The 12,135-nt window shown below is 39.2% G+C and overlaps 1 protein-coding gene across 1 annotated transcript; it reads left to right on the plus strand.

The window, feature by feature from the left end:
- Window positions 1–3,432: 3,432 nt before the first annotated feature.
- Window positions 3,433–12,135, plus strand: LOC122654524 (serine/threonine protein phosphatase 2A 57 kDa regulatory subunit B' beta isoform-like). Its single transcript, XM_043848646.1, has 2 exons — window positions 3,433–4,626; window positions 11,573–12,135. Exons 1-2 carry the CDS (start codon window positions 3,433–3,435, stop codon window positions 11,897–11,899), a joined length of 1,521 nt encoding a protein of 506 aa, XP_043704581.1. The 3' UTR covers window positions 11,900–12,135.

Here is a 12,135-nt window from a genome sequence, read left to right on the forward strand (position 1 = left end):
CTTGCCATATAGGCATTTTTAGAGGAAAATGATAAATTTAGGACAGACCTACTTGCCTACTAGAGGTGGGACCTACTGGTTCCACTGGTTCGCTATGTGGCAGATATTAGAGCCACCTTGGAAGGCCTTCCTATGTTGGCCATGCAAGAAATCAAAAGAGACTAGTTATACCATTATTATTTTAAGCTACAGTATATATTTTTAGGCCAAATTTTCTCTGTGTTGGGGGCACAGGCTGCACCCAAACATATGGGGTGGGCGAAATGACCATCCTCCTTGAATGGAGTTTTTATCCTCTTTTCTTACTATACGGTGCAGTACTGCATCGTGCGGCGTTGCAGAAGTCATGTGGCACAGCAGGCCCCACATGATGTACATGGCCTCTGCAGCCGCCGCACGATGCATTACTGCACTGTATAGTAACGGGAGAGGATAACGATTCCCCTGAATGGCAGGCCCATGTATCTGGGCACAGATTGTGTTGCGTACAGAGAACATCAGCCCATATTTTTAAGGGTAAAATACACATACACCCCTAAGGTTCTGACAAGTCCACGTAACACTCCTACTTTATCCCCCTTAAGCCATTTAAGTTCACATTAGGCATTAAATATTAAAAATGATCAAACTACCCTTTCTTCTATCTTTTCTAAAATTTGGAAAGACCTAATTGCTCTGCCTTATTTGTAAAAATTTAAAAAGACCAAAATGCTCTCATCTTTCCTAAATCATCATCTTCTTTTACATGTAGATACCCAATATTACCACCACCGCCATCCACCATTAACACCGTCACCACCTCCAACTCCTCCACCTTTATCAATTCCACCACCGAGTCCCTCTCCCTCATCTTCCCTAAATCATCATCTTCTTTTAAAAAATACATACCAAAAGACAACCTAAATTTACAGTTATAACAGGTTAATTAAACTAGATATGAGCTCGCAAGTTATCACAGATCATTAATAATGTACTTATCAAACCAAGTTACTCAGTCGGGAAAATTATTAGTTAATTGAAACATCAAATCTTAAAACATTGAAGTTCTGAATATTACAAGCTCTGTCTCAGGTAGGTATGGTAAGGGAAGCAATATCTCCATTATTGTGACCATTATAGTGAGGACTGAGCACCTAACCACAAAAGGCAACGCAAAGTAACTATTTACTACTTACTGTTCTTGGCTTCTTGCTCCCAACTCCCTCTGGGTTTGCTTATCCTTGAAACAACATTATTTAATTTAGACAAAAAAAGGATTATCTGGACCAACTTCTCTGGTCTATCATTATTGCACTTAACTTGAGTACCAAAATTATTTCTCTATTTTTGACTTTTTTTTTTTAGTTGCTAAAAGTCAGCAGAGAATTTCTTTGGAAAAAAAAAAAAAAGCATCTTAACGTCTATGATAAAGTTCTTTTTTCCTTCATAAAAATAAAAGGGTTGTGCGACATGTGAAAGAATTTCCCACGCCACAGCAATGGTAAAGTGAGAAACAATATCATTCATAGAGGGGTCACACGACCAGGGAAAGAGAAAAAATATTAAATTAAATCCATGTAAGAGGGTGCACGTAGAGTACTTTGCCCGCATCAAAAAATTTTTTTCCAAAATAAAATGTCCGAAGATATTTAGCAAATTTTTCCTAATTTTCTCTAGCCATGATAAGAATCTCTTCATCCACCCCATCTAACCTTCTTAAGTTTTTATTAGGCTGGTGGAAGCTATTTCAGCCCTAACACAATAGGGATAAGAATTAATTATAAACTCAAAGTCCAATCATAACATCACGTCATCATTAGTGAATAGATTATCTCCTCACCTTAGATGGAGAAAAACTTGATCCAATAAAAAAATAAAATAAATAAGGACAAAGAACACTATACACTAGCACATGGGCCAATAAGAGTGCGCACAGAAGTATTGATTTGAATGAGTATTTTTTAATTTCACTAGAGACTAAGCGGCCTTTTCGCATACTCCTATATCTAGGCATAGGAATCATGTGACCGATTAGCCTTTTTTTTTTTTCCAAATTTTTTTTAAGTGCACATAATCACCTAAAATTATGATCAAAGCTTGCACCAGTATAGAGTCAATATCATGACTTGGTATTTACCCCTCCAAAAAACATGTCATGACTTGGTAGTGGTCAGTGGTCAGTGGTCAGAGTTGAGCATTTCTGACCTCAAGTCCCTAATTCAATTCAATTGCTTCCTCACTCCAATGACTCTTTTGAGTGTTGACCTAATCTCTCATTTTACAATGTCTCATCTCCCCTTATACATCATCAAATACAAATATACAATACTTTTTTTTGGTAGAATACAAATATACAATACAACATTGAAAATTTGAACAATTCTAGTTGTAGTGTTTAAAGATTTTGATGAGTTTCTTCTTGGGGGTAGTTTCGTCATACCAAAAAATACTATAAAATCCCATACGAAGTACAAATGTTGCATATTCTGATCCTTTCCTCAATTCCTCCAAAGGATCAAAGCTAATAACGTTATAAAAACTCTCTTTTATTTTTGATCCTTTGGAGGTTCCAAACTGTTTGTGCCGCAAAGGCTTCAGATTTCATTTCCTTTTTCCCCTTCAAATCTTCCTTCTCTCTCTCTGTTTCTCTCTCATATATAGAAATATATTTGTTAAATTCTTCGCTGGTTACTTTCAAAATATTCTAAGAACAAAAATGAAGGAAGATCCAATCCTGAAAATGGTTTTTTTGTTTGGGGGGGGGGGGGGTGTGGGGTGGGTTGACTGGGGAGAAGATTGAAAAACTTAAACATTAATTATGGTTTACAATAAATTGAAAATCGAAATTCTCCTTTTGGTCTTCGTATTTTCTCATTTCTGTCCCTTTTTTAGTTTTTAGGTTTTGTAATTTATTTTATTTTTTTCATCACCCGCCGATTTTTCTTCCTCCAACTCACCTTCTCTCTCTCTAACATTATCGATTGTTGGCTGGTTGCAAATCCATGAATCGATCGTCTGAAACCCTTCTGGATTCTGATTCTTCGTTTGATTTGGGTTTTATTCCGGCGAACTCTTACAGATGGTTCCGGCGTACCCGTCTCTCAGGGGTCGGATATCTCGACGATTTGAACTAAAAGCGGTACCCTTTTTTGTCATCTGGTTCATGTTCTTTGATCCGCGTGTTTTCGATTTCTTCAAAATTCTTTTGAGATCTTAGAAGCTGAACCTGACTAGGTTTTCTTTCTTTTCGTTTTGGTGGTTTCTGGTTCATGTTCTTCAATTACAAGCGATCATCCTTCAAATTTTTTTCCCCTTGTTTTCCACTGTACTGATACTATAGTTTGATTTGTTAATTGATTCCTGGTCGGTATTTGAAATTTGAAATTTAAACACAGGAAGGTAAGAAGATCTAGGGTTTGGCTGTATCATTGTCATTATCATCAGAAGGGTGAAATGTTCAATAAAATCATAAAACGTGGGCATCGTAAGGTCTCCAAGTCCGATCTCCAAGAGCCTGCTGTTTATGGGCATGGTGCGTCGGCGTATAGCAATTATGCATCGGTCTCCACATCGAACGTAACAGTGAACCATGCCTCTCGACCCACCATTGCTACCTCCGGCCCCAATTCTCAGCAAAATGCCGGAGCAGCTACGAATTTGCTTTCTCCCACTGGGCTTTCGGAGGGTATCGTTGAAATTCTACCTTTGTTCAGAGATGTTTCAGCCCCCGATCGCCCCAGTTTGTTCCTCCGAAAGGTGCAGCTTTGTTGCATCCTTTTTGATTTCTCCGACACGTTGAGATTGATTCGAGAGAGGGAGACTAAGCGCCAGACTCTTCTCGAGCTTGTGGATTATATACAATCGGGTTCCAGCAAACTTAGCGAGAACCTCCAGGAAGAACTGATACGGATGATTTCCATCAATATCTTCCGTTGCTTGCCCCCATCTTCGCATGAGAATACTGGTGCCGAACCCACTGATCCGGAGGAAGACGACCCTTATCTCGAGCCCGCGTGGCCTCACTTGCAGCTTGTGTATGAGCTGCTCTTGAGGTACGTTGTGTCGTCTGATACTGACACTAAGATTGCTAAACGTTACATCGATCATTCTTTCGTTTTGAAGATCCTTGATTTGTTTGACTCCGAGGATCCTCGTGAGCGGGAGTATTTGAAGACCGTTCTCCATCGTATTTATGGCAAGTTCATGGTGCACCGTCCTTTCATAAGGAAGGCTATAAACAACATTTTTTACCGTTTCATCTTTGAGACGGAGAGACACAGTGGAATTGGGGAGCTGCTGGAGATTCTCGGGAGCATAATAAATGGGTTTGCTCTGCCAATGAAGGAGGAGCATAAATTGTTCCTCGTTCGTGCTCTTATCCCACTCCACAAGCCTAAATCTATTGCTTTGTATCATCAACAGCTCTCCTACTGCATTACCCAATTTGTTGAGAAGGATTACAAGCTGGCAGATACTGTCATCAGGGGACTGCTGAAGTACTGGCCGATAACAAATTGTCAGAAGGAGGTTCTCTTTCTTGGAGAACTAGAAGAAGTGCTCGAGCTAACGCAGTCTGCGGAATTTCAACGTTGCATGGTTCCCCTCTTTAGACAGGTCGGGCGTTGCCTCAACAGCTCCCATTTCCAGGTTTGGGAAAATTTCCCTTTAATTTGTTAAAGTTCTTTGTAGATCCTATACTTTGCATTCTGCAGGTGGTTATGATTCCAGTGAGATGCTCAAGTTCATCTCAAGGGATCATGAAACACGAATTTTATGAACTTACTCTCGATGTTGGTTTGTTTATGTTTGTCTCTGTCTGCCACTCTCTTTCACTCTCTCCTCCCGTTATTTTTTTTTATTTTTTGCAACTGCTTGCTTTGTTTTAGCCTTTTAGATTTAGTTATTTTCCGGGGACCTTTATGCCTTGATGAAGAAGGGTTAGTGCTGTGCCCTCAGCTACCAGTGAACCATGAAAAATCTAATATCTGCTCTCTTGTTCACAAAGTTAGTCCACTGATAACTTTACCTTAGTATTTCTAAAACTAGCTTTAGTACAGGCTTAACGTTAATTATCAAGTACTGCTACCTGGAGAGTACCTAATTACTGTTCACACACAGTTTTAACTTTACTTGTTAGACCGAATGAAGAGGGTAGAATCATTAGTTTGTGGAGTTGCTTCCCTTAACCACCCCCCCAACTGCCCCCCTTTATCTATATCTTCCCGTATGGCCTCAACTTTTTTGGAAATAGTTTTTGAGGTGCATGGTTGTAGATGGGTGGGTTTGGCTCTATACATTATAGTTGCATGTTGTGTGTATATATGATGCCTTTTGTGTTTATATACTGCTTGCCTGCCAGAAGCAGAAAAGAGAGGCTTCTTTCCAACTGACTGTTTTGCCTGTGCAATAATGTTATTTCTGAACTTCATTCCTCAATTCCTCCAGAGTTGAAAAGAGTCAGTTTAATGTTGTAGCTATTGGACATGTGGAGAAGGCAATGAGCTTCTGATTTAATGGAATGAACCCATTTGTAACTGGATGAATGATATCTTGTAGGACGTATCCATATAACACCCAAATTTAGGACTTCATCTTAGTAAGAACAAGTACTGTTTTTACTCTTCATGAGTGGAAGATTGTTAAACTTGACTCGCGCCCCTTTTCATGGTGTATGCTATCTAGAAACTATCTAGTTGCCTATATTGTAACAGCTTGGCTTGCTTTGCTAGGTATCTGCAGCAAGGTTCTTAATCCCGGGATCGGTCAATGCCGAAACCGATCCGGATCGGTCTAAAATGGAAAAAATCTCGGTTTTGTTGGATAGGTCCTAGAATCGGTGAGTATCGGTTAGAAAAATATTAAAAAAAAAAAAAAATCTAAAAAAGCGGTAATCACAGGTTTGGGGGGGGGGGGGATTAACCTTACCCAGTACCATCATTATCACCAACTTATTCCCTAATCCCTATTTCTTTGTTTAGCTTATCTTGACTTGCTTCCTCAACCTCACCCACTGCCACCATTATCGCCACTTTATCCCTATTTAGCTTATGTTTTTATGGAATTAAATCCTCCTTTAATCGATTCCCCAATAAAAAACGGTAATATCTCCCCCTCTTCTCGCAGATTTGAGACTCCCAATTCTCCAAATCGCAAATTTGGGTTTTAAAATCCTAACCACCTTATGCAATGAAATCTCCAAATCTGGGATCAAATCAATCTTTACTTTGAATGAATCTTTCCTTATTCTATTCCCCACTCAAAAACGGTAAGATCCCCCTTATTTCCCGTGGATTTGAAGCTCCCAAATCCGTGAATCGTGGCTTGAAAGACTCAGGACGAAGAGCAAAGAAACAGGTTTTATAACCGTTTTAGTCATGTGTATCGGATCACATCGCCTGATCCCAGCGAGTTACCCGATCCCGCCTCCGTTCCATGAAATCTTGATAGGATCGGCCATATTTTGGATCAACCATATCTTGGGATCGGTCATGACCGATACTGATCCGATCCAGCCGATATCGGCCGATCTGATCCGAGATTACGAACCATGATCTGCAGGCTTAGTCACATGCTAGACTTCCTGATGAGCCTTTGACATATCCCATCTAGTTGTTCTTGGATTGGGCTTGAAAAATAGTGAAATGTGGTTGGATTCAGACGATGTAATAGGCAAAAACTAGTCAATTGGCTCAGCAAGCCCAGACCTTGTCAACTGATTACAGGAAGTATTTATGAAGCCGCTTTTAATAATAGTTGGTCAATGTATAATGGGCAGTCTTGGAGTCCCTAACTTGTTCAAGATTGCTATATTCTCTCTTATCTCTGTGGTTGGGTTTTAAATTAGTAATTTCTACACCCTTCCTCGTTAAAATAAATAAAAAATTCCTTGAATTTAATGATGTCTTTTGTGAAGTCTGATAGTGTATATTGCAAGGGCATCTATGTCAGTTTATCTAATTTTTGGGTTGCAGTATATCAGTATGGTAGGATGAGTTGCATGGGCTTATTTCTAAGAGTCATGGGCATAGTCATCAAGGCGTCGCCTAGGCTTCCAAACTCTCTCTTGGGTCCAAGGTGATAGCATGCCTTGTTGATGACACTTCATGAGTTTATGTTGATTTATGTTTATTGCTTGGTTTTTTGATGAATATGCTTATATTATGCCCTATGCTTCGTTTATTATATGTTAGTTTTCTCATAATAGGCCATTACTAGCATAATTATATCATATTGCATTGATATGGCTTCTATGTTGCATATAAACATAAGGGAAAAAGATCTCTACTTGGTGGTGTTTCCTACGCCCTCTCACAGGGCACTGTGAGATGACACCTCTGCCCCTTGGGTAGATACCCAGGCGTGCTCACCCATTGGCCTAGACGCTTGTGAAGAGACCATGCGACCAAGTAGAGAACTTTTGCCCATATAATTATATAAAATTATTTTGTTATATTACACATAATCATATACTGCACATCTAGAGCGCCTAGGCTAGTGCCTTGTTGCTGAGGTGCTCCTCCATCCTTTGCTTTCCAATTGGCCACTATGGTCACAGGATTTATTTGTAATTTTCATAAACTATTGAAGATGTTATGTAATGTGGAGGGACTAGTTGATTGATTTTTTTAAGGTATGGAGAATTTGGACTTAATGGACTGAAGATGGGGTAGCCTATGCTAGGGTTTTATTTGTTGAAGTAATAGAAAGTTTGGACTCATGATGAATGGTATTCTTTTTTTAATAAATTTTGGGCTAGAACTGATGTATGGTTCTTGATTTTCATATTTCATTTTCTCTTCACTGCAACAATCAATACTAGATACGATATTGCTTTAGCTCTGTTATATCAATCTCCTTGTTGATTTTCAGCCAGTACAAATTTCATTTCAGAGGTACAAATCAGATTTGTGAAGCCTTCTTAGTACTTCAAATCTTAACCTAGATTGCTTAAAAATTGAAATATGATTGGATTAATTTGATTTGATATTTCTGACTGTCCCTCTATTCAATCCAAAAAACCTAATACTAGGTTATATTCCAACCTGATACTGTATCTGTATTCTAGTTGGCCCATTGTCCACTGGCATTTATATTGTCTTGCATCTGTATATGTGCCATATACATTACTAGTATCTTGACTTTAAATCTTAAAGATGCTTTGTTATATTACTTGATTTTAGCTATTTTTGGTGGCCTAGAATCTCCCATATATGCTTAGTTGCACACTAAAAGAGCCCACATGTGCCTCACACCCTCATCTGCTCAGGCTTGTGGTAGGTTTCATTCCATAATCATTTTTCCAGATGGCAAAATAGAACCTCTCTTTTCTGCTGGTGTTTGAGCCAAAACTTTTATATTTTGATGGTTAAAAAATGCAAGCTAAATAGTTAATAAAAGGGGGTATACAGATGAGGGTGACTACAAAATTCAACATATGTCCAATCCAGAGGTCCCCTGTCTGTTGTACAGGAAACTTGGCTCAGTTTTTTCTTTTGGGGATAGATAATCACTTTATTGGCAAGGGAAAGAAAGAAATATGAACAGACAAAGGAGAGGCAACTTTACTTTGCTCTCAAGGACATCTCCTAGGAGACCTAATAGGGTTCCTAGAGATTAACTACAAGCTTAACTCCCTCTCTCACAAGAGATACCCCAAAGGATCAACAGCGATGAACAAACCAAGCAGCCGGAGAGGCTTCCAAGATGGTTGCGGCCTCAGACTATCTCCTACCCACCATTGCTGCACAAGATACTCATTCCTAAGGGTTTTTGGACCCTTTGGCCTTTGGTGGGGCTGCACGGCACCTGTCGTCCACATCACTCCGAAAATTGGCCGAGTTATCCCTCCAGGTGGCTCAAATCATGTTGGACAAGGTGTGAACATTTTCCATAAATGTATACTTGAATTTAGTAAATGCAGATACTATTTTTAACCTTTGGATACTGATACATGCTTAGTCCACAACTTGACTACCGCGGTGCGGTGAAAGCAGTAATTGGTTTTCTATTTAATTTCTTATCTGACCTTGGCTATTGTATTTAAGACTACTAGAGTACTTGGAATTGCATCCTCGATGGAGGGTTTACCAAATCCTCTGCCAGATTTAGTTCAAACTAGTTTGTGAAATTATCATCATCATCATTAATTCCAGTGTGTTGAGTGGACGACTTTAATGACAGAATCCTCAGTGTGTAGCTACTTGTGTTTTGTCAAAGATAAATCTGTTTCGAGTCTTTGACCCCTCCATCTGGATCAAGTTTGATAGTCTTAGTTTGCATTTGGTTATGTTGAGTGTGCATAACTATATTTCTTTGGAAACAGCCTCTGTGAAAGCAGGGGTAAGGCTGCGTACATTATGACCCTCCCCAGACCCCACAGTGACGGGAGCCTCGTGCACTGGATACGCCCTTTGTTTGGTATATGTAAAATCTTGTCTGAAAGGAAATTGAGCTCTGGACAGCTGTATGTTTACATGGCTGTCAATTTTCGGTTTTGACTTTCAGGTGCCTTTCTCACCAAATCATTATTTCTTGACTAGATGATGGCATAATTAGCTTATGATATAAATATTTGCATTAAATGATAGTTTATGTTTATATGGAGTACCACTTCCTTTGCTTCACTAATTGTGCTACATAAGCTTTTGGGATTTCGAGTATCATTGCAAATCTGCAGTATCTGAAACAAGTCTGTCAACCACTGTAACTTTTTTTTATCAGCTGTCTAGTGCGATTCATTCCTCAATTTATGGTCTGATGTTATTTTCCAAATTATGTTTGATGCAAATCTTTTGAGTTAGCCTGAGTGCCATCTTACAAGCCATACCCCGACCATTTCAAGAGGAATGATAATTCCATGTGCATCTGTATAAGTCCCACTGTGGAATCCTCCAGCTATATTGGGTGCATGGCAGACCTGTATAAAGTGGGACGTACCCGACCATTTCAAGTTGCTGCAGGAATCTTTTATATAATCAACAGGAATGATAATTCCATGTGCATCTGTTTTGAGTCCCATTTTAATGTGGAATCCTCCAGCTATATTGGATGCATGGCAGACCTGTATAAAGTGGGACGTCTTTCCATGGATGTGTTGTCTTTAGGGGAATAGTGTGCATTGGCCATGTCTTTCTGAAAGTAGAATCCTTAAATCTTTGCTCTTCCTCAATGCACATCATTTTCAGCATCCGTCTTGTTTACATTTTAGATTTCGAACCATCATCTTTAATCTTTCCTTCATATGAATAGCTGAACCAGGATAGTGTAGACTAGGTATAAAGTTAATGGAGAATTTGAGACCACAAACACAATATTTAGAATAATCCAGCATGTACATTTTATTTGGACATGGATTCTAGTGCAAAGTTCAATTTGCTTCCTTCCTATTTACCCTTGTTTCCTTTCCGGAAGAGAACTGTCTGTCCAGCTTGCTTTTCAGTATTTAGAGTGTTGTTTGCCTGCTGAAACATTGATAAGCCTCGACTAGAAATGTTCGTATGATTCTTTTTACTCGATATCATATATGCTGTACTTTAGCAAGTGTATAAGGAGATGTTTCATGCCTATGCTAATAAGTTCATGCACGCACGGATATTTGGAAGAGCATCCTTCTGGTCAATTGATTTGGCTGTTATTAATGTAGAATATGACTAGAAGTCCATCTTCATCATACATTGGAGTACTATTTCTTGCTCCATGAGCTATGGTTCTTCATCCATCCTGATTTTTTTTAGAGGCGGAGTGAACTGTTACCCCTCTACAAGATGAGAAAATTGAGTAAATTTACCTCCACCAAGAGAGTGACAGAGAAGACCTTGTGTGTCTTCACTCTTATTCTTCGTTAGGGATGCAGGCGGATGCCCTGCTCCTTTTTGACTTGGGAAAGATAAAAAGAGTAGAACTTATTTATAATGCTCCTTTCTTTTTCCCTTGTTTATGGCCTTGTAGTGGGCGAGCCTTAGTGCAACTGTTAAGTTGTGCTATTGCAACCTGTTGGTTGCAGGTTCGAAACTTGGAAACTGCCTCTCTTGCGAAGCGAGGGGTTAACGCTGCCTACGTTTGCGCCTCCCAGACCTGCAGTAGCGGGAGTCTCGTGCACTGGGACACACTTTCAGTAGAGTAGCTTTCAAGCTTGAGCAGCTTTTAGAAATCTCATCTAGGATATGAAACTCTTGGGCATTTTTAGATGCTGTTACAGTTCCTGACAGGACATTGATATTCCAATTTTGTTGACCACTTTGTAGTGATTACTGTTTTCCTAGTGGGCACCTACTAAGACCCTGGTGCAGTTGTATCGGTCCTGACCTGATGAAGTGGTAACCAGGGGAAAAGGTTCTGGTAAATTGTTGCATGCTGAAGCTTACACTGGTTTCTAATATATTCTTGTAAATTATGATTGATATGTATGATTGCGCAATAGGGTGTTTGCTTTTTTTTAGGGTAAACATAGGGTGTTTATTGTTGGAAATAAAGTTATTGACTGTTTGGTGTTTGTAAAGCGTTTCAGTTGATTAGAAATTCTTAAGTTTTGTGTTTGGGAATTGTAGTATCAGTTATCATATAAATCGTTTGCTAAAACAAAGCTACATGACAGGTAGCAGAGCGAGCTCTTTTCTTGTGGAACAATGACCACATAGTGAGCTTGATTGCACAGAACCGTAGTGTGATATTCCCGTTAATTTTTGAGGCGCTGGAGAAGAACATACAGAGCCATTGGAACCAGGCAGTTCATGGGCTGACAGCCAATGTACGGAAGATGTTCTTGGAGATGGATAACGATCTGTTTGAAGAGTGCGAGAGGCAGTACCAAGAGAAAGTTGCCAATGCCAAAGAATTGGAAGAACAGAGAGAGTTAACATGGAAGAGACTAGAAGCTGTTGCGGCAAAGGCTGGAAGTGAGGACATGGTTTTGGTGAACTGATTGAGATGGGTGGTGGCCTATCGATCAGATTGAATGACTACTGGCTTCTCTTCATTCTAGTTCTTATTTATTTTTTTTTAAATATATATTTTTTTGGGTTAGGGGAGGATGCATTGAATTTGAATATATCAAGAAAGCCAATGACTAGTGTAATCTAAAAATGTATCAAAATATGTGGATAATGTGCTGCAGATTATGAATGCTTGTTAAGATTTCCAGTAAATTTATTGATTCCC

The sequence above is a fragment of the Telopea speciosissima genome, chromosome 3 (genome assembly GCF_018873765.1).
Source record: "Telopea speciosissima isolate NSW1024214 ecotype Mountain lineage chromosome 3, Tspe_v1, whole genome shotgun sequence".
Classification (NCBI taxonomy): Eukaryota; Viridiplantae; Streptophyta; class Magnoliopsida; order Proteales; family Proteaceae; genus Telopea; species Telopea speciosissima.

Bases quoted from the DNA above. Each gene is read 5' to 3' on its own strand.
- LOC122654524 (XM_043848646.1), top strand. From the start codon at position 3,433: ATGTTCAATAAAATCATAAAACGTGGGCATCGTAAGGTCTCCAAGTCC. The intron at 4,627-11,572 runs GTTTGGGAAAAT...GCTACATGACAG, and splicing joins TCAACAGCTCCCATTTCCAG to GTAGCAGAGCGAGCTCTTTT.